This window comes from Ascaphus truei, chromosome 4 (genome assembly GCF_040206685.1).
Source record: "Ascaphus truei isolate aAscTru1 chromosome 4, aAscTru1.hap1, whole genome shotgun sequence".
NCBI classification, from domain to species: Eukaryota; Metazoa; Chordata; class Amphibia; order Anura; family Ascaphidae; genus Ascaphus; species Ascaphus truei.
In genome coordinates, this window is record NC_134486.1 from 276,217,049 (window position 1) to 276,239,290 (window position 22,242).

Sequence of the window (22,242 nt, forward strand, 5' to 3'; positions counted from 1 at the left end):
ATATCTTAAGATTCATAGATTACGAAAAAGCATTTGATTTTGTCTACACCTCAGCGGTTCTAGATGCATTAAGAAGACAAAATGTTGAAGAAGCATACATTGATAATATAAACAACATTTATGAGACTGCAACATCAACCATTAGATTACATGAAGATATAAGCAAAATAAAGTTAAGCAAGGGAGTGCAGCAGGGAGACATCATGTCACCAAAGCTTTTCCCTGCAACACTTGAAAAGATGTTCAAGACATAAGATTGGGAAGAAAAAAGGAGTCAAAATTAACTGTGAATATTTGAGTCCCCTACGATTTGCAGATGACCTTGTTATTTTTGAACAAATTCAGAAGACGTCCACCAACAAAATGGAGAACTCAATGAAGCAAGTAAGAATGTGGGACTCCGTATGAACTCAGCAAGATGAAAGTGATGTTCAACAAATCTGTCAAGTCTGTAAAGATTGAAATAAATTGAATAGAGCTAAAAGTCAAAGACTACAGTGGCAAGAAACAGTTTATGAATCCCTTAGGATTTTAACATATTTCACATCTAAAATGTTATTAGATCTTAATCTAAACCCTAATCTATATATAAAATTAAAAGTTTGGTTGTGTGTGGGTTTGTGCACATGCTGTGATTGGCCTGCAGGGTGGGGTTACGTCAGCAACACGGCTATATACGCCCTCACCTTCACAGCCTCCTCACATCGCGTGAGACCCACACGCCGTGCACCCATACCGTCCTGACCTGCCTCAGCCAAAGCCGCCTCACCTGCAGCCGCACCGCCGTCTCACCTCCACCCGCCACCCCTTCACCCAAACTACCCCCGGCGCGCCTCAGCCAAAGCCGGCGCTTCTCTCCTCTCTCCGCTCCGCAACATCCCAGCCGCCGCATCAGCAAAACTACCCCCCCCGCCTAACCCAAACCCAGCTCTTCTCACCTCCACACACGCCGCCAGCGACTCCGCTCCGCAACCTCCCCATCAACAAAACTACCCCCCCCTACCCCGCCTCACCCAAACCCGGCTCTTCTCACCTCCACACGCGCCGCCAGCGACTCTGCAACCTCCCCATCAGCAAACCAACTCCACCGCCTCACCCAAACCCGGCTCTTCTCACCTCCACACGCGCCGCCATCACCCACGCCGCAGGCGACTCTGCTCCACAACCTCCCCAGCCGCCCGATCAGCAAAACTACCCCCCCGCCTCACTCACCCAGTCACTGCCTCCCACCCACTGACTCCCTCACAATGACTTCAACTAAGCATTTCCTGTAACTGCTGGTCAGTCTCTCATATCGCTTTTGAGGAATTTAGGCCCATTCCTCCTTACAGAAATGCTTCAACTCAGTGACATTTGACGGCTTCCTTGCATAGACAGCTTGGTTCAGGTCCTGCCACAACATTTCAATGGGGTTTAGGTCAGGACTTTCACCAGGCCATTCTAAAATGCGGAATTTCTTTTTCTGCAGTCATTCTTTTGTATGTTTAGGATCATTGTCTTGCTGCATGACCCACATTCGCTTCAGCTCACTGAAGGATGGCCTAACATTTTCCTCTAGAATATTCTGATACAATGCAAGCGTCATGGTTGAGTCAATGACAGCAAGCCGTCCCAGGTTCTGAGGCAGCAAAGCAGCCCCAAACCATCACATTCCCAACACCATGCTTTAGGGTGAAGCCGAGGGTCTTTTGTTGGAACACAGTGTTTGGTTTTCCGCCAAACATGACGTTTCTCATTCAGGTGAAAAAGTTGTACCTTTGACTAGTCTGTCCAGAGAATATTGTTCCAGAAGTATTCAGGATCATCTATGTGCTCTTTGGCAGACTTCAGATTGGCAGCAATATTCTTTGAAGAGAACAGTGGTTTCCTCCTGGTTATCCTTCAATGAACACCATTCTTGTTCAGTCTTTTTCTGATAGTTGAGTCATGAACACTCACATTAGCCAAGGTGAGTGTGTCCTGCAAGTCTTTGGATGTTACTGTAGGGTTCTTTGTGACTTCTTGGATGATTTGCCTGTTTGTATCTTGGAGAGATTTTGGTAGGACGACCACTCCTGGGTAGTGACTGTGATCTTGAACTTTGTCCCTTTTGTAGTGGATTGGCAGAGCGCCAAATCCTTAGAAATGGTTTAGTAATCCTTTCAAGACTGATGAGTATAAATAACTGATTTTCTGAGGTCCTCAGAGATTTCTTTTGATAATGACATGAAGTTTTTCCATACACCTGTATGTTGAAGACCAAACTCACAAAGTTTCTGATCTTTACATAGGGTGGGGCATGCCAAACGCAACCCTGAAGATCTACCTAATTATTTAATGACCTGATTCTAATTATCCCCTTTAATTTAGCTGATCAAACCAGGGTTTCATTTACTGTTGCACAAACTGACTCTTAATTACGTGTTTGCTTAATTCATACATCATTTTGTTTCAAAAGACATGGATTTGGTTAATATAAACCTTATTGGATATTTCAGAAAAGACTGGTTTTGCTTCAAGAAGGTCATCATGGAAAAACTATGGAATTTCCATAATTACCATTGGGGTTCACTATATGTCTACCTTGGTCAGCAAATAACAATGGATGGGAATCGTTTGAGTGAAATCAATAAGAGAATAAAGATGGGATGGAGCGCATTTGGAAGAAAAAAGCCAATATTTCAAGGGAACTTTCCACTGTGCCTCAAACGGAAAGTTTTCAACCAGTGTATTCTGCTCGTGCTCAAGTATGGATATGAAAGTTGGACCCTAAATGCAAAGATAATTCACAAGCTTCAGACAACGCAAAAAATTATTGAGAGATTTAGTCTGGATATTACCCAAAGCGACAGGAAAAAGAATGAATGGGTTTGAAACCAAACAAGTCTGTGACAACACAAAGGTGAAGAAATTAAAATGGCAAGGACCCAGACATATCGCAAAAATAAATGACCATCTTTGGACAAAGATTGTACTCAACTGGATTCCAAGAGAGATTAAAAAACCAAGATGACGACCAAAAGTAAGATGGGAGGATGAAATCATAAAATTTGTTGGGGCAACGTGGAGAGAGGCTTGCAACCACATTACCTGGAAGATCATTTGGGAGGCCTTCATTCAGCAGTGGATCGACAAGGGCTGAAGATGGGTGAAAATAAAATAAACATATAAGCACAAAAATATACAAGCAGAAATAACCTGGATAAACAACGGGGGAGTCATCTAACTAGGGAGCATGAAAGGTCCTTCTCATTCATGCCATATGGAATTTGTCCCCAATCTGTGTATCCAAGAGACTAAAACTTTCCGTAGTGGATGCTTTTTTGTGCCTTTGGGTGACGTCACTGGACACACGGGTGCCTGTATCTAGATACACGGGATTGTATCACAATGCTTGACAAAGAGCTCGGTGTAGCCCAAACATTTAATGTCCTGTTTCACTTCAAAATAAAGATGCACAATTTCATCTACATTCTCTGGTAATTTAGTGAAGCAGCATATGCAAAGTATGTATGTATATCTATATAGCGTTGACAGCTGTACTTTACAAGACAATACAAGACAATAAATAGGGAATTATAATACAACTAGCTGTACCCAGCAGCGTAACATATGCCCATCTAGTAGATCTTAAAAGTTATTAAACATTCATGCATTTATTTTTTTTTTAAGTTATATTTTTTAGTCAAAGATTCATAAAGACTCAACTGTCAATGTCTGGGTTCTTTTTCAACACTACTTAATGAATAAAATGATCTGATTTTTAAAGAGCAACATATAATTGTCCATCACTAAAAAACAGGCTTAGATGGGCAAATGTATATTTTATTGGCCTTGTGCTTTATTGTCATTGAAAAATACAATCGTATGGAAATGGTTTTAGTTTGAAACTGAATGGTAAATTTGTGATGGAATAAGCGGGATTCTTCGAATAAGTACCGTGTCTGTTTTTGCTGCACCAATCACTTTTTCTTTAATGATGTGTTTGCATTCATGTAACACCAGTAAGTCTTGTACCATTACATAGTCCTCTCAATGGCATTAGGTTTCTAAGGAGCATGATGACAACGCCTACTTTAAGTTTCAGTTCATTAGGCGGTTGGAGTAAGACTGTTAAAACAATTCTTCCTTGAAGGCAAGTTGATCAGCAGTATCATCTCACAATTGCATTCACACTTTGCAGTAGTGATCAGTATAATAATAATATAAGTATTATAAGTATCTACCCAATTTGTACGTTTTTTTTATACAACTGTATCGCGATCTTATAATCATTACCTAACACTTTGCTTTAGACTACAAAATATGAATACTTTTGTTGGCAAGCCCATACCATGTTGTTAAGCAACATCGGGCAGTTAGTACTTCGATGGGTGACCGCTTGTGAACAGTATTTTTGGTTTCCTATATAGATTGTTGCAGACACAGACAATAAGAAAAGAAATCTCTGCCCCAGAGTTTATAATCTAAGTGGTATGTTGGGAGACTTAGAGACTGCAGGTATGATATGATAAGTACAGTAGACGGCAGTGTTTGACCACAATGGTTTGTAGGAGCGACTGTGGGTGTGGGACAATAGCCATGAGTCTAGAGGCTATTGAAACGCTTTATTTAAAGTGTTGTTTTAAGGTTCGGCTTAAAAGGTGAGAGAGATGTTTGGCGTATACCAAGTGCAAGGGCGTTCCACAGGTAAGAAAAAGTCAGTGAGGGAAGAGGGTTTAAGGCGAGAGAGCAGTAGAGGTGAAAGGAGTGGCAAATAGACTATTAAGAGAGCACAGGAGACAAGCAGGGGCACGAGAGATCAATTCTGATACGTAGGGAGGAGCAGATGAGTGGACAGCCTTGAAGGTAAGAAGAACTTTGTAGGTGATCTGAAACTTGCTGAGAAGCCAGGAGAGGGATTTAAGGAGGAGACGAGCAGACTGTTCGGAGGAGAAAGTAAAATGATTCTAGCAGCAGAGTTTTGCAAAGTACAAAGTTGTAAGATAGGAAGGCCTGTTAGCAGTATGTTACAATAATCCAGACAGGTGAGAGTAAGTGCATGTATTAAGAGTAGGTTGACAGAGGAAAGGGCGGGTCTTGTCAATATTGCAGAGGAAGGGACACATTTTAATATTGCCATGAATGTAAAGGAAAGGCAAATGTCACTCTTGTAAACATGCTTTGGCGACAGGATAGATCAGTGGTTTTCAACCCTTTTTTGGGTTGGGGAACCCCAGCATTCGATTGTGAAATACTGGGGAACCCAAACCCCGCCCCGTCTTTCATGTCTCACACAATCCCCCTTACGTACCCTCTCCCCCCACCTCGCACACTCCCCCTCCCCTACAGACACCCTCCCCCCCCCTCAGACAGTGTCTTTAAGGTAGCCGGCTCTCGCGCTGATTTTCCTCTCTCTCCTGTCAGACGGAAGTTGACAGCAGAAGCAGGGAGAGGAAAGAGCCGGAGCTGCCGGCGATTGCTGCTGGGTCTCTCCTGCATGGGGGTGCTGCCGCGCCTGGGACAGCTGGGAGTTATCCCAGCTCTCCCCCTCTGGCACCACAGGACCCAGTTGAAAATCACTGGGATAGATGGAAGCACCATTTACTGATAGAAAAGGGGGATAATTAGGGGGGGGAATATGAGCTCAGTTTTAGACATTAAGTTTAAGGTGGCAGACCACCATCCATGAGGCTGTAGCCAGGAGACAATCAGACTTGGGACTGAATTGCAGGTGTGACGGTAGGGATGGCTAGATATATCTGTGTATCATCTGCATAGAGATGATGCCCAAAGCCAAAGAGTTGATGAGGTCGCCAAGTGATAGTGAATTGAGAGGAGATCCCAGAAAAGAGCCCTGAGGTATACCAGACAGACAGAAATCGGAAAGCGAAGTTTTTAGTAAAAAACAGGACTATAGTCACCATCTTTGTGGGTGCTGGAATTCGTCCATTGGTGAAGGCCAGAGGAGGTTAAAAGAGGAGATGTCCAGGAGACTGAGGGATCAACAAATTTGACAATTAAAGAACCCCAATAAAAGGATAAGAGAAAGAAGGAAAGCCAGGATTCAAAGTCTCAGAGAGCAAGGGGCGATAGAGGTAAATGTGTTGCAGCTCATCAATTCAACTATGACTTGTGGAAGTCAGTGTAGCCTTACTGCAGCAACGCAAACTGCGGTGTCAAGTGTTCTGCACACTGCGGGTGACAAACGAATCCTGTATATTCTCAGTTGTTACTTCCTGGTAACTTTCATTTAACCCAGACTGTGATGAATATTTATACAGATTTAGGAAGGCAGGCTGCTTGATGAACAAACAATCTGCATGCCAAACCGGCAAAACGATGTCAACTACGCAACATCAATTGTCTCAATTATGTATCCTATGAAACAAAGCTCCTTAACATTCAATGGTTTTGATTTTATGGGTGTAGTCTAACAAAAGACCACAGTGAACTACTGGCAGTGGCAGGATAAAGGCACTCCCACCGGTGGTCAAACCGCTATGACTTATGAAGCAAGCTGGCATGAATATGCAAGCCAGAGGCTTGCCACAATTCACAATACCCCTGCTATCTTGTACCACAACAGCACATACGACTAGTCATTCTTATTCACTTTACGGCCAGATGGGCATGCAACACAGTGCATTGTTGGCTCTCATGGCAGCATATGGGTTAATTAAATCTCCCCCAGCCAAAGTTCAAATGAAAGGACAGTTAACGTGCACCTACACTTCTCACAAACATGCGGCTCAGTGGAATGTATTGTAATAAAGCAATAAACCTTCAAGAAAACATACAGGAGCAACGAAAAGTGGAACAAACAGGCTGTTTTGTTGGAGTTATTTCCCAACACAAAGATTTATAGCACAACAGCCCAAAACAATCAATAAACATGGTGCTTTATTAACATCACAGTACATGTAATGGTAATTTTAAGAACATTACAGCTAAAAATAAAATGTACTTATTACTACTATCTTGGAAATATGCAATACAAAGATATTTTAATATGGGATTTACTTTCAGCAGCAGAAAAACAGAAAAAATATTTACATATTTAAAAAGAAGAGGGTGAAAAGGAAAATAGAAAGGAATACATGTTCCACACCTACGTAGCCGTAATGTGCCTCTAGAATGAGACAAGCCCTTAAAACTCATGGAATTTTTTAAAACATTATAATGCCTGTGTGCCACACATTATTCCTCAGCGTTTACGACGGATGGGAGTTGATGATCTGGAAAACAAAAGAAAAACGAGTTTTAGTGCCGAGTCTTCTCTATTTTTTTAGTAGTACATATTTCCTTGTTTGGATACCCATTAAAAAAAAATTACAATAGCTAAAATTATTTTGGCATTTCTAGTCAATATAAACTTTTGTCATTTACATTTTACAGAAATACTAAACAGAAAAATTGCATTTAAAATCTACACAAAATACATTTACATATAGCAGACAAAACATTTAAAAAAAGTGTACTACCTTGATCGGGTCTTAGACTTGTGTTTGCGGCTTGCCTTCTTACCAGACCTTTGAGATTTCTCCACGGAACGCGACCGGCTACGTTTTGATTTCTTAGCCTTTTTATCCTTGCAGATGACTGGCGATTCTGAACTGCTCCTTCCACTAGATATGGAATGTTTCTTATGTTCTTTGGAGGAGCCTTTTTTACTATCTTGCCTAGAATCTTGCCGAGACATCTTTGATGACGACTCACTGCGTGAAAGTGTCCGGTCACTATCTCTCCTACTCTTGGGCCTATCCTCATCCTGACTGGTATACTTACTAGCTTTCTCCTCTTTCTTTACTTTCTCCTTTTTCTTATCCTTTTCCTGCTCCCTTTTCTTCCTATCTATTTCAACACTCCTACTCCTAGCCTTTTCTCTCTCTCTGCTACTACCCTTATGCTTGTGCCTGCTCCAGCTACGGCTTCGGCGCTGGTCATCACTTCTGCGTCTATCTCTACTCCTGCTGCGACCAGCACGCCTCTCCCTGGATCGATTTGCCCTTTTCTCTCTGCTCCTCCTGTCTCTGGACCGGCTACGTTCTCTATGCCTTTCCCTGTCCACACTATTCTTGCTAGACCTCCGTCTCTCACTAATTTTTTCCCTGCTTTTGCTTCGCGCTCTCCTGTTCGTACGTGTGGTACTCCTACTTCTGCTACGCCTGACTTTCCGTGACGGAGAACGGCTGTGACTACGTCTTTTCTTCCTCCTTGGTGAAAAGGGGGACGAACTATGGCTACTTGTGAAGCTGGAGCTGTAAGAGCTGGAGATGCTGCTACTGCAGTCTACACTACTACTGCTGCTGCTACTGCTGCTGCTACTTGAGCTCCTAGACTTACTGACGACTGGCCTTTCCTTGACTTCTTTTTTCACTTCTATTAAAGGCAACGTTTCACTATGCAATCTTTTATCGTTATCCACATCACCCTCAACTTTTTTCTTTTCAGGTATTTCTAAACTGGTAGGGAGCTCGGGAACAGGCTCATTTGCCTCCTTTTCCTTTGTTTCCTTTTGTTGTCTTTCCTCTATAATACAAAAGAAAGAAACAACAGTGATTGACATATTATTTATCTGGCAAGGACTACAGTCTCAAATTTGCAGCAACATTCTTGACGCATGCCAATATTCTATCAAACCCTTGTGTCAAATGCTATAAGCCATGGGCGAACAAAATAAAAACCTTAATATGGCCAAAAACAAAGGGTCTAATGACACACAATACCATTTAACTGAAAGAAGCAAAACAACTCTTAATGCCATTTTTAATGAGTTTTATATACTGAGCATCCTTTGATTTCTATAGCAAGTTTTAGTCCACCCCCCCCAGCAGTGCAAGATCTTTGTTACACTTTCCTGTTTGTGATCATTTGTTACCAATGTTCCCAGCAGTTTGAGTTGCAAACTAACAATAGTCAATGTTACCTTAGTAATATCAGGATACATTGTAGCTGTTGAGTTACACTGACTGAAGTATTGATTGAAACTGAAAGGCAGCCATTACGTTGGGCACAGAAGCAGGATTTTGACAGGTTTATAACAGGAGCACCAAACGATTGCCAGCTTAAGTAAGAATGTAGAATTATACATTGCCACAGCTTTACATATATAGAAAAAACATAAAACGGGGGGAAACCTGTATTGCTGCTTGAACTTAAAAACACAATTATGGTAATTATTTGCATTAAAAAATGGAAGATATGTTAATATGCACGTATTACTTACAGGTGCGTGCTGATAAGACATATGTGATTTATCTGTAGTCTAAGGCATGGGTGCGCAAACTTTCCCGCTGCACCTCCCCCTCCCCTCGGGGTTACGTTGCTGAAGATAAGGTAAGGGACATTGCAGAGACATCACGCGATCCTCCAGTATTTAATTTCAGTGCCTGGGGGAAGAGCGTGGGGCCTCTGCAATCGCCGCGCCTAAGGTCCCGCCCCCCCAAAAAAATTGTGCGCACCCCTGGTCTAGGGCACTGCGAATACACCAAGTTTTTGTACTCTTAATCACTACTATTAAACCGTCACAATTATAAACATTTTATTCCAACAAAGACCGCGTGGAAATGCTGAATGTTAATCAAAGTAATCAGGTTATTTTTAAAGTGAGAAGTGACCGTATTAATGAAGTGACAAATTAATTGGATGGCAACAAAGTCATAACCAGTTTTTAGTGCATCTTTCTTAGGCTGCGCTTATACAGCCGGCGACCGATTACGTCACCCGTCGACATTGTGATGAGTTGTATTTGACGTTTAGGCGACGCCGCTGGCTGACGTCATAAAGAGGGGGGGGGGGGGCAGAGGCACGGAGAAGCTCCCAATTGGCCGCAAGGGGAGACCATCGCTGAAAAAAATCAAATATCAGTGACTACCAGATTTCTGATAGCACTGACGCTCCGTCGCGTGCACTATAAGCGTCGGCGACAAAGCATTTGTTTTGTCGCAACGTCACGTCACCGGCACTATAAGCGCAGCCTAACTCTACAATGATATACTTTCATGCGATGCTGGCCAACACAAGATGTGCATCTCCACGGTAGTTGTTCTAGAAACTGTAACAGTTACTGGATCCGATTATCAAACACCAAGAAATCACCTTATCTACATATTTGTTTATAACACTAGCTTCAAAATTGTCAAGATACTTGATAATAGATTGGTATATTTTTACCTTCCAGTTGTCTTTCAAGTATCTGTTGTTCTCTTTCCTTTCGCCGAAAGGCTTCCTGTTTTTGTCGTATTCTGTGCCGCAGTTCTTCATCATCGGTGTCAGAAGACTCCGAGCCTCTCTCACTCCTCTCATCTTCACTTTCTGCTGATCCATAACCACCCAGTCCACCTGCATGCATAAAGCCCAGTCTATCACGCAGCAACAGGAGGCTGTTCATAACTTTCTGCTTCCTTACATTACTGACTCCTTAGTCCCTAAACACTGCCACGTGCTTAAGAGTTCCAAGCATAATGGTTGTATTCAATGGTTTTCTTCTTGACTATATAGTGTTCCTCAAAAACGACCCACCAGGTAATATCTGTGAGGGCACTAATGCTCCTGATTGAACAGACTAGATTTGCTTCCTTTAGTTCCATATCTGACCAAGTTTGCCAGTAAGCTGTATATGAACAAAATTTGAAAGTGCAGTGCCACAAGAGGACCAAACTGTCAGTAACAGGTTTCATATACTACTAGGTGATTAATGGTTTTAGAGAGAGAGAAAAAATTAGTATTATTATATTATATATATATATATTACTCACTTTATTTTTTAATCAGCCCCCCCCATTTTTAATCTAGTTAAAATATGACCAAAATTAGTTCAGATCGACTCTACATTGTACTTCACTTAAGTAGTTTCTCTTAGCAGCTTCTATTGAAGTTGAAAGTGAAAGCACTCAGCATCTATGTAATGTATTCCGTGCCATGTTGAGTTTCTACAGTTAACATTTGATCACTTATCAAATTTTCACAATCAGCAGCACAGTTATTAAAACGACAGAATATATAATATATCTATTTTGGGGGTCTGATTAAGGAAAAATGCTGCAAATACTCCATGGGTGTATGGGTCATGGGTGTGCTCAGAGTTTCCCACTTTGAGGGATGATGTAGGCAAACGGAGAGGCAGAGAACGTGAGCGTACACTTAAATGCCCATGGACACGTGAAAGGGTCAAAACCAGTGATTCTCAAAGCCTTCTCAGGGACTGGGTGACTAGATTTGTCAAAGTCCTATGCAAATTCACCTATGTGGAAATGCATTGGTTATATCTAAAACCTGATTTGGCCGGTGAGGTATGAGGTATCAGAGCAACTGATAAACCATGCAATAGTATTGCAATTTTCCATTATACGCCCATGAAATTAGTTCAGACATTGCTGGATAGGGCTAAACATCACTGCTTTGCATTGTGTTGCATTGTGTTGCATACAAGTCCAACAACAATGGGCCGTGATGTCAAAAAAAGCACCATCACTTCACACTTGGAATAGAAATGAGAGGACTAAAAAGATCAATCTTTAATAATCTATTACTTAAATGAAAGTGTGATCCTCTTTGCTTTAAAGGAGCAATCCAAGCGGGCGATTCTTCTCTTTTTAAACTAAGATTGAAGCAGGGGTCTCCGGAGCTGAAATCCTTTCATTTCAGCTGTGGGACCTCCGGCTTCCAGAGATGCATCCAAAGGAGGTGCCGCTATCTCCTTCAAGTTTAAGGCTCCCGCGTCACATGGGCCAATAGGAAGCTGCACTGGATGACATCACGGCTTTTTATTGGCCTGCAGGACGTGGGAGCTTTGAAAAGCGGCCATTACGTGATCCCTGCTAGCCGAGCAGCTACCGGCACCCCCTTAAAAGGTATTTCAGGAAGCAGGGGGTCCTGGGAACTGAAATTAATCGGGTTCAGCACCGGAGACCCCCTGCTCCAATCCTATGTTAAAAACTAAACAACAACAAAAGTGCGTGCTTGATTGCATCTTTAATGTTAACTATTTTAACAACTAGTGGGTGAATGGGTACCAGATTAAAAAAAAAAAAAAAAAAAAAAAAAAAACACAATATGTAGCACACAAGGTTTCATAATTTATTATCTATGTGCATAAAATTGAATATATACATGGTTTATAATCCCAAAGGATTATTACTTTTGCTTAGTATCCAATGAAGTTTTTTCAGGCAACAAACTACACTTTCAAAAGTCAAAAATATGGCATTTATTGTCCAATCAAGTATTAGAGAATCAAGAATACCAGGAAGAGCGGAGGATAGAAAGGTAAGAACATAGCAAAGACTGATAGCCTGTGCGTACTTAGAAATTGATTGTACTTGTGTATAGAAGCTTACATAAAAATAGTGCAAGTGCACTATATGAGTGAAAACCGTATAAATGTAGAACTTCTTTGCTATACCTAAAAGCAGAATTTGTCTCGTAAAATGTTCACTCCATCGTTTTGGCAAAAGTAGGATAATCAAATAAGTTACTTTCCTGTACCATTAAAAAAACTATTAAAGTTTCTCTGCGCACAATAGCAGTGAATTCCAACACTGGTATGAGCTTAACTTGCAACTCTTTTGCAATGTGTTTACATGTCTTTACTGTATGACTAGAGCACGAATGTCAAGTGTGTGTGGTGCAACACTGGCACAGATTACAACTGATCAATGTTGTCAGACAGCACAAAATATTCAAAAGCTGTGGTTCACTTCTGAAAATTTCCTGTGTATATTGTTTTGGAAGACTGATTTTCCAAGACAGATTGACCATGCCTCTTCAGAAACATGCACAAAAGTCACTTTACAGAAACTGTTAATCGTCCCACAGAAACCCCACCCATCCGGTAATCGTAGAACCTACTTACCGAGTCCAGTAAGGGAAGCCAATGCACTGGACTGTGCCAGCTGCCTTGCAGGAGCTTTGTATCACATCAACAACAGGAACAACATGTTAACACACATAGCCACGACCTCAAAGTCATGAGCTTCTATGTAAAATCTATCACTAGCGCTGCTATTTGGGGGAGAGAAGAAAGGTTAATATACAACATCCAATGTAAAACGGGCAGATTTTGAAACCAAATTTGGCAAAAATATATATATAAAAAAATGAGATCAAAGACGTTGTCGAAAATAGAAAGGCCTTTTGGCAGCAAAGAGTTTAAATGGAACAGAGGACCATTTTTTGTACCACAGTGACAATCAAGTGTGCACTTGCTCTAGCTCTTATTTGTAGCAATCTAAAGACAGAACTTGTTCTGCTCCCATTCTTGCTTTGCAGCATTTTGTGTCTTTAACTGCACATCCAATATGTTGGGTTGTACAGAGGATCCATTGCAATAGAAAAACAAAATCGAAATGAAATATTTTCGTTTAATGTAATCAGTAACTACAAAGAACTATGCGGGTTCTTGTAATTTTTTGTGCAAATTCTAGGAGAATCCTTCTCCAAGACAAATGTTAAAAATAATGAAGCCATGCGTTCCAAATAAAAAGGAAGCCTACCTTTTGTTGCTTTACGGTGAGTATCTTTAGCCATAGTATAAATTTCTTCATTTGTGACATCTAAAAGAATCTCAGTTAGCACCATTTTTGTCAGGAACATCTAAGGAAAAAAGTAAAAGGGAAATTGGGGTAAGTGGTTAAATTAGACATAAAACTGCACTTTGCATACAATAAGGCATTTGTAAAAGCTTGTAAATAGAAATAAAAAGTGTAGTATTTTGCATGTACAATTTAGGTAGCAGGTGTAGAAAACACACAAGTGGTATTGGCAACAAAACCAATGAAAGAAATTCTATGATAGGTGTTGCTGAATGGCACAGATCTGAACCCAGCATGCATACCAGTTGATAAGCTCGCTCTTCTTCTGTTACTTCTGGTTCACTCTGCTCCTCCTGTGGGGCTGGAGAAGGGCTGCGGCTGACTTTTGCACTAACTGGATCCTCTGGATTCTCATTGTCGTCGTCCTGCTCCACCTCCTCCTCTTCCTCATCCTCCTCCTCCTCATCATCACTGTCCTGTTAATTCATAAATTTAATTAGGTGGAATACTGCCTGGAGTGACCAAGACAGATCTGTGAATATGCTTTGATTAAACCAGCAATACTAATTTTCCCCTTTTCTTATTTGTACATGTAAAGCATGTGACTATGTACAATTCTAAATTCTTACCTGCTCTAACACTCGTTTGGTGCTCCTGTTATAAATCTGTCAAAATCCTGATTGTGTTTCTAATATAATGGCCGCTGCAGTCAGTGTAACTTATCAGCTGCAATATATACGTACTATTGCCTAATACTACAGAACTGATTAAAAAAAAAAAACCCATATAAGATTTCACGTTTTGCTGCTTTAAATATTGGTAAATGCATTCATATGAAATTAAACAAAACAAAAACAATGCGCTATAATACCTGGGCATTGGGGAATAAAATTACAACGGTGTGAAAGCAGGAATTTCCAACTGTAATTAGGTCTTTAAAGGAGCAATACTTGCACTTTAAAATAATTTTTTATTTTATTTTTTTAATCTTTGGTTCAAGCAGGGGGTCTCCGGATCAGAACCCCATTTCAGCTCCGTGGATCCCCCCGTTTCCCAAGATACACACCTCCAAAGGGGAGCCGGTATCTCTGCAAAGCTTAAAGCTCCCGCGTCACGCGGGCCAATAGGAAGCCAAACCTGATCATGTCACTGCTTCCTATTAGACCGCAGGGCGCAGGAGCTTGGAAACTCCATTATATGAACCCTGCTAGCCGAGCGACTCCAGGCACCCCCTAAAGAGGTATCTCTGGAAGCAGTTACGCCCCCTGCTTCGAATCCTGTGTTAAAAAAATTATCTTTAATCTTCCTTCCCAAATAAAAATGAATAGCTCATTATAGACACTTTGGGTCACAGACTTTTTGGATCTATATCTCCAACAACATTCCACTGGAAAACAACCAGGAATAATCTCCATTCATCATTCTGTTTATTTTCTCTGTATTTGACTCACAAATTTGCTTTTTTGAGGCAAACGAGGTCCATCCTCATCGTCAGCGTCATCATGATCACTTTTCTCCTTTTTCATCTGTGAGCGTTGCTGCTCCATTCTCTCTCGCTCCAACTTCTTCTGCTTCTCCCTTTCCATCTTTTCCAAACCCTCACGAATCCATGCGGGCAGCGTTCGCCGCTTTACAGCATCTGAAACAAAAGGGAGAACTTAACATCTCAAATACTGCACCCATGTTCATTTTAATAGCCCCAGCAAAACACTTGTTAAAATTATATTTTCCCATTTCTCGCTCTCTTTTCTTTTCTTTATACTATCTTCACAATCCCCTACTTTGTGATCTGATGACAGTGCTGAAGTGATTTCATTTTCATACCAATCTGCAGAGGCTCTTGCTTGGGAGGTATTGGTATGGGAGAGCGCTGTCGTTCTCTGAAGGATGGCCTCTCTCTACGATTTGGAGGCGGGGTTGGGGGACCTGGAGGTACAGGTGGGCCTTGCTGCCAGTACGGTGGAGGATGAAATGCCCCTTGAGGCGGCCCATACCCAGAGCCATGCTGAAACGAAAGAACAGTGACTTCCAACAACAAAATTAAAATGAGATTGCATAAGATCTCTTAAAAGTGAAAATGCAACAGAAAGCCGCTTTATCCATATTTGAGCTGCAAGCTTTTTCCATCAGTTAAAGGCATGATAATTACCACAAATACATATTTTACATGACAATATCTTACCTGGTAATCATACTGGTTCACTGGCCCCACTGGAAAGTTGTCAGGTGGTCCTCCAAAGTTGTGATTGTTCTGGTTAAACATATGCCTGTTAGCTGTAAACTCTCCACTGTCTTGGCTATTGCTGTCTTCAGACACAGGTACAATATCCATTGGCCCCGGGGCTGGAGGCATCCATGGCTGTTCTGGAGGGGGGTGGTGTGGGGGTGGCTGGTGATGCATTGTCCATTCTGTATAGTTAACAGAGAAAATCTTTTGATACTGGATAAACTGAAGGCTGAATCAAGTAAATCAGACGAAAGCTATTTCTATAAAGATACATTTTCTTTTTTTTGCATGCATATATTGCATAATGTCTGCACAAGGAACTTAAAGCATGCAACACAGACATCTGAACCTACTGTCCGGTCTATAGGCATTTTGTTAAGTAATTATCCTTGGTCCAAAATGGATTGTAAAGCTCTTCTGAATAGGGACCTTTTTATTTACAGAATGCTTGAGATGGAATATATGCATGCCAATGTGTATTAAATGTAATATGCTACTATACTGATGTGTGCTATGGATATTATGCAGATACACAATTAAAATAAGTAGACATAACTTCAATTCAAAACAGAATTAGTTCAATTTGTGGGAAAATTCCCATCCAGAACTATTTTCAACTTCGGGGACCACTGATTCCAGAGATACTTACAATTGCAGGTACAGGTAAATTTCTTGATTAATTAAAAATGGAAGCTGTGGTTTGTGCAGTAGAAAGCCGCAATGTCATGCATTGGCGCTTCGTATTGGCTGCAATTTTCAATTCCAGAAAGGGGAGAATACCGGCACCTAAAACCAAGATATCTCAAGAACCATGGGGTTCCCCGAAGCCTGAAAATAGGATGGATCAAACCCCAAGACCCCACCCGCACTGTTTGGACCTTTTTTTACCCAAAAGGTAGCATGATGAATGCCTCATTTACCTGGCTGCCACATTCGATTAAAGTTGGGGTCCCCCTGAAAATTTGCGTGATTGTTGGGGCCAGGTTCTGCTGGTGGAACATCTTGACCGTTGGGCATCATGCCTTGCTGCTGCTGCTCCACCACTCCTTCCCCTGTAGTCTCCCGCTGGGCAATCCATGCTTGAGCTAAAGCAGCCCAGTCTATCTGGTCTACAACAATACAACACATTTAATTTATTAAGCACCCATATGCATAAGGATCTGCATATAAAACCGTGCCAGAACTATTAGGTATCACAAACTTGGCAGAATTTAGACTTTAGAGTGGAGCCCAATTGCTGAGCTTTTCGGAGCTGACCAGAAAAGGCGTAGGGAGGCAATATCTGCAGTGTTTATTTATAACATTTATATAGCGTCCTTCTTCAGGGCTCTGTACATTAGTTAGTATAACTTGCTTGGTTAGTGGGCAGGGGTCAGGTCTCTGGATTTAGTCTTGTTGGTGGCATGGTGATGGGTCTGACAGTGGGGACAGAGGAGGCAATTGGAATGGTGAGATGGGTAAATAATAATTAAGGATAAATTAATTTTCTTCACTAGTCCTCTAAAAAAAATCACAATAAACGCTGAAATTATGCTATTTTAGGATATGTGGGGAGCCATACATTTCTACTGGGTATGTCTAGGAAGTGTGTGTATGCGGCAAGTTTTAGAACATACTCTGCTGCAGCTGCAGCTGCTGGCAAAGATTTCACTTTATTCACTAGCCCATTTCACACTACTTCAATATACGTAAATGGCTAAGTATTTGAACACAATATACACCTTATATGTGTTACTGCATAGCAAGGCTGGCAGTTATATTAGCCATACATAGGCTTCATTAAGGAGACATACACCGTCTACCTAGAAACCCACCACACAGAGGGGGAAGCACTTTTGTCAGTAGTTATAATAGCTGTTAAATCACACAATTAAGTGTTTAATATCTACTGACAGGACATCACTTTCATTGCACGATTGGAGTTTTTAATCCTTTTATTTTTACGTGAGTCTTGCGTTGTCCACATTATAATTTAATAAAGATTTATTATTTTCTAGCCAAATACAGATTTTTTTAGCATCTGTCCTTCCAGTGATGAGAGCAGTTGCTAATTGTGATTGATGCCATATGGTCACCTACAATTTGTGTATTTGGGTATTTAAACCGCACCAATAAGTTGGATATATACTGAGTGCAGTAAGTAGGGTACTTGGGGAGTTGTCAGCTTTTGACTCCACCTTTTTCACATATTTGATACATGTTATTCCTACATGCATCAGCTTCACACAATTTATTTGTAATGTAATTGAGCAGTTTTTCTACCTGATGTGCATATATTAGGATATTGTAAGAGCTTCTGTTGTAAACAGAGCCCAAATCCGTGTCATAAATAAATTGATGCTTGGGAAGAAAACAATTACAATTAAGTAAATAATCAATATGCCTCAGTACACCAGTAATGAATGAGACCATAAAAGCACCACATTAATGTCAGCAACAAGAATATGATATTTTAATTATAAAATATTTTATTAGGTAAAATACATTAAAGATAGTTACCTCATGCTCATGTATGTCTGGTTAAAGCACAGACGTCTCTTAACTGGTGACTGGATTGGACTAGGTACAATGAGGTGGCTCTGTACTTGGAGTACATTTACAACCAAAACATTTGTATTCTTTTTACAATACAAAGGGAAGTAGTTTCTGTTTACAATTAACCTGGTGCACACCACCATGTTTTGTCTATGAACACACAGCTTTTTCTTGGTGTTATTCTAATGCTGGAATTCAAAAAGCTCCTACAAGGGGTATCCAAGTTCAAAGCTGCATTAATGGACATTGATTTGGACAGAAGTTAACTTGGAATCGAACTCCCTTATCAAAACTTAGTGGATCTGCCCCTTAATGCTTTGTCAGACCCTTACTTGGATCTTGTTGGTGCTGAAAAGACTCCATCCATTGTTGCTGATTCAATGGCCACTGTTGCCAAGGCTGGCCACCTTGATCCCACATCTCTGCCACCGTCTGCACCAACAGCAGAACCTGCACAAAAACAGCGTTAACACTGGTGCTCACCAGGAACGCAATTCTTATTGGAATATACACATGATCTGGAACACCTGCAATGTAAATCCTGTAACGTTACTGTACGGTTCCCACGGTGCTGTGTTTATGGTGTATTTGTGTTACCTCTCCCCCTTTCATAAATGAACAGGATAAAGGTATATTGTGAGTGTTGCGTATCCCCATACAAATGCAAATGCTCAAAGCTGCTCCACGTATACACTCCTACAGAACCGGGCAGGCGTGTCTTTCCCTAGTAAAAGGTCCCTCTACTTATTTCGCATGGGTGTTAGAAATGGCCCATGGGAACAGCATTGCTATTTCTTGGAAGGAACCATTAATTCTTCGAGGACTAGATCCTTTAAAAAACAAACTAAATAAATAAGTAAAACTCCAACTGGAAATGTGCAGGCATACTTTACAGCACATTCCAGTGAAGCATGCTTACTGACATCAGCATGTAAGGCTGGGATTATACATTCCACTTGGGTCACGCGGCGGGTTCGCCCTCATTGGCTGAACCGCCGCGGTAACGTGGCCATCACTCAGCCGCCGCGCCAAGACAAAAATCTTTGTCTTTTGAAAACGTGGACCCGCCATCGCACTCTGTCGTGTGCGCGAGCAATAGGGGCGGCCTCATAGGGAGTCTGCAATTTGTTTTTGGTGCTCACGCACGAGCACAAAAGCACGGAGTATAAGCTCAGCCTAAGAGGTTTGTGAAATGAGTTATAAGCATCTTACCCATGCCGAATTATAAAAGAAAAAACTTTCTACTTAAATATTTATGACTAGCTTTTTGCTTTTCTCGGAAAGCAATAAAAAATATCCAACGTTATAGGTCTCAGTATTAGCAGAAATATAAAAGAAATACAAGAAGCAGAGTACTGCAACATAAAAAAAATAAAAAACAAAATCGTTGACCGTGTTCAGTAACAAGAACATGTGTAAACATCTAGATTGTTTGTGTCATTGGTTAAGCATATTAATATACAATAAAACTGTTGTAAAAAAAAGGTTTATTAAAGTCCAACATATATTAAAGTTTTGGAAATGTACCGACTGAAATCCAGCCGTGTATATTTCTGTCACATTTTTACACCATTTTCTAAGGTTACATTATTAGGCTTGCTTTTATTTAGAAGTGCTTGTGTCTATTTATAGAAACGTATACACACGTACAGGTCTTATACTACAGGACATTTCCTCAGCCCCACAAGGAGAGTCCATATTATGGCGTTGTGAATCACGTTACGTGTGTCATTTTCACCCTTTTGTAATTACTTCAATGATGTGCTACAGATGTTTGCACCAACATTTCACAGGCTGCTCTCCTGCAGTTGACATTTGATATTGCCAATAAAAGCCAGTTTTAGATACAGGACCAGTATTTTTGCAAATGTTAGACACAAATAAATTGATGAACACAGAAAGTGAAAGTATGGGTGCGCTCCAAACAGTTCTGAGCACCAACATGGTCCACTGTATGGAAAAGTCAGGGAACTCCTGATTTTGCCAATAAACCCATGAGTTGCAGGATACGTGCCGGAGATTTAAAAAGCTGCATTCGCCATACTCCGACACAACAAACTGGGCTGAACGGTCACACCGTTAATGCTGCAGGAAGGCACCATGCATATAAACTTACCACACAGAGCAGACATATGTATATATAAAAAAAACAGCCACTCGCAGATCTAAGTGAAAAAACTGTGATTACACAATCAACGTTTCAGTTCACAATGAAGGTTTAAGTTTGAGACGAAACGTTGGTTAAGTAATATAGCACTGTTTTTTCACTTAAAGATCTGCGAGTGTCTGATTTTTGCCATTATAATGCAATATCTTGTTATCAACAGCACCCAGGAAGTCCATTTTGAGTTAGTTGTGCCAGATATCGCCTGGAGAGAGAGAAATAGTAAGCAAGTGGGGAGAGAAATGGCGAGTGGGGAGAGGGGAGCGAAATGGCGAGTGGGCAGTGGGGAGAGAAATGGCGAGCGGGGAGAGAAATGGCGAGCGGGGAGAGAAATGGGGAGCGGGGAGAGAAATGGGGAGCGGGGAGAGAAATGGCGAGCGGGGAGAGAAATGGCGAGCGGGGAGAGAAATGGCGAGAGGGGAGAGAAATGGCGAGAGGGGAGAGAAATGGCGAGTGGGGAGAGAAATGGCGAGTGGGGAGAGAAATGGCGAGTGGGGAGAGAAATGGCGAGTGGGGAGAGAAATGGCGAGTGGGGAGAGAAATGGCGAGTGGGGAGAGAAATGGCGAGTGGGGAGAGAAATGGCGAGTGGGGAGAGAAATGGCGAGAGGGGAGAGAAATGGCGAGAGGGGAGAGAAATGGCGAGAGGGGAGAGAAATGGCGAGAGGGGAGAGAAATGGCGAGAGGGGAGAGAAATGGGCAGAGGGGAGAGAAATGGCGAGAGGGGAGAGAAATTGCGAGTGGGGAGAGAAATGGGGAGAGGGGAGAGAAATGGCGAGCGGGGAGAGAAATGGCGAGCGGGGAGAGAAATGGCGAGCGGGGAGAGAAATGGGGAGCGGGGAGAGAAATGGCGAGTGGGGAGAGAAATGGCGAGTTGGGAGATATTCACACTGTGACATGTATTCCTCATGCTTTGGCTCTGGATAACGACTCTGCTGGCAGCCGAAACACTGTGGAATACATTTCACCTTTGGATCTGATAGTGCCTGTCCTGTTTTTCCATTATCAGATATGCTGCCTTGCTGACACTTGGACCCTTTTACCACCCCTATCTAGGCATATGTGAGTGCTTAATATCTGTGCGTGTATAATATATATATATATATTATATATGTGTGTGTGGGCTGCTGCAGGCAACACGCCGCCACCCTCTTCCCCCCACGGGGAGCAGCTCGCGCCGCGGCCGTTAGGATCCCGCACTGGGCTTCTATTCTCCTCTGCTCCCCGCGCCCGGTTGCCAACGAGCTCCGGGTGACCGGTCGAGTGGCGCGCGCTGTGCCGCGCGGATCACATCCTCCTTCCCTCCCACCCCCGTGTCAGGCCTCGGGACCCGCTCCGGCCAGACTACCGCTGATTGCGCGGTGAGACTTACATGCACGTCGTGTGTGATCTCTGTGTGTTACTATCCCCCTTATTTTGGTTTCTGGCCCGAATACGGGCTTTTTTTGCTTAAATTTGTTTTCTGCTTCAGATCAGCAGAACCTCGTCTCACACTAATCCCGTTTCTTCTCTCAGCCAGGCAATATGGCGTCCGCGAGTCTTCACCCGGAAGTGATCACGACAAAGCTGGGGAGAAAGCACAGAGACTAGACTGGCTAGAGCGTCTCCCGGCGGAGTTTCCTGCCAAACGGCCACGCTGTGATGTCACAAGGTCTGATGACGCGCGGTGGGGCGGTGGTTGTACAGTTGTCTCACTTGGTACAGAGGGACTGTTTGTGAAGAGTTGAAATTAACACAATTTCAGCGCTAATACAACATTAGTCAAAAAATCTAATGTAGACATGAATATTACAAGACCAATTGTTAAAAATGTTCACAAAACTGC

The 22,242-nt window shown here is 41.9% G+C and overlaps 1 protein-coding gene across 1 annotated transcript; it reads right to left on the reverse strand.

The window, feature by feature from the left end:
• Positions 1-6,839: 6,839 nt before the first annotated feature.
• On the reverse strand, positions 6,840-21,968 carry PNISR (PNN interacting serine and arginine rich protein). The gene is made up of 12 exons (XM_075597513.1): positions 21,790-21,968; positions 18,588-18,705; positions 16,641-16,829; positions 15,676-15,902; positions 15,318-15,498; positions 14,945-15,132; positions 13,796-13,969; positions 13,455-13,554; positions 12,815-12,868; positions 10,135-10,302; positions 7,443-8,490; positions 6,840-7,196 (listed from the first exon to the last, which is right to left on the reverse strand). The coding sequence occupies exons 2-12, from the start codon at positions 18,673-18,675 to the stop codon at positions 7,166-7,168; spliced, it is 2,448 nt and encodes an 815-aa protein (XP_075453628.1). The 5' UTR covers positions 18,676-18,705; positions 21,790-21,968; the 3' UTR covers positions 6,840-7,165.
• Between the last annotated feature and the right edge of the window lie 274 nt (positions 21,969-22,242).

Excerpts from the sequence above, each read along its gene's own strand:
- PNISR (XM_075597513.1), bottom strand. The coding sequence starts at position 18,675 with ATGTGGGATCAAGGTGGCCAGCCTTGGCAACAGTGGCCATTGAATCAG. Across the intron at positions 15,499-15,675 it reads TGAACCAGTATGATTACCAG|CATGGCTCTGGGTATGGGCC; the intron begins GTAAGATATTGT and ends CTTTCGTTTCAG. Across the intron at positions 8,491-10,134 it reads ACTTGAAAGACAACTGGAAG|AGGAAAGACAACAAAAGGAA; the intron begins GTAAAAATATAC and ends TTTGTATTATAG.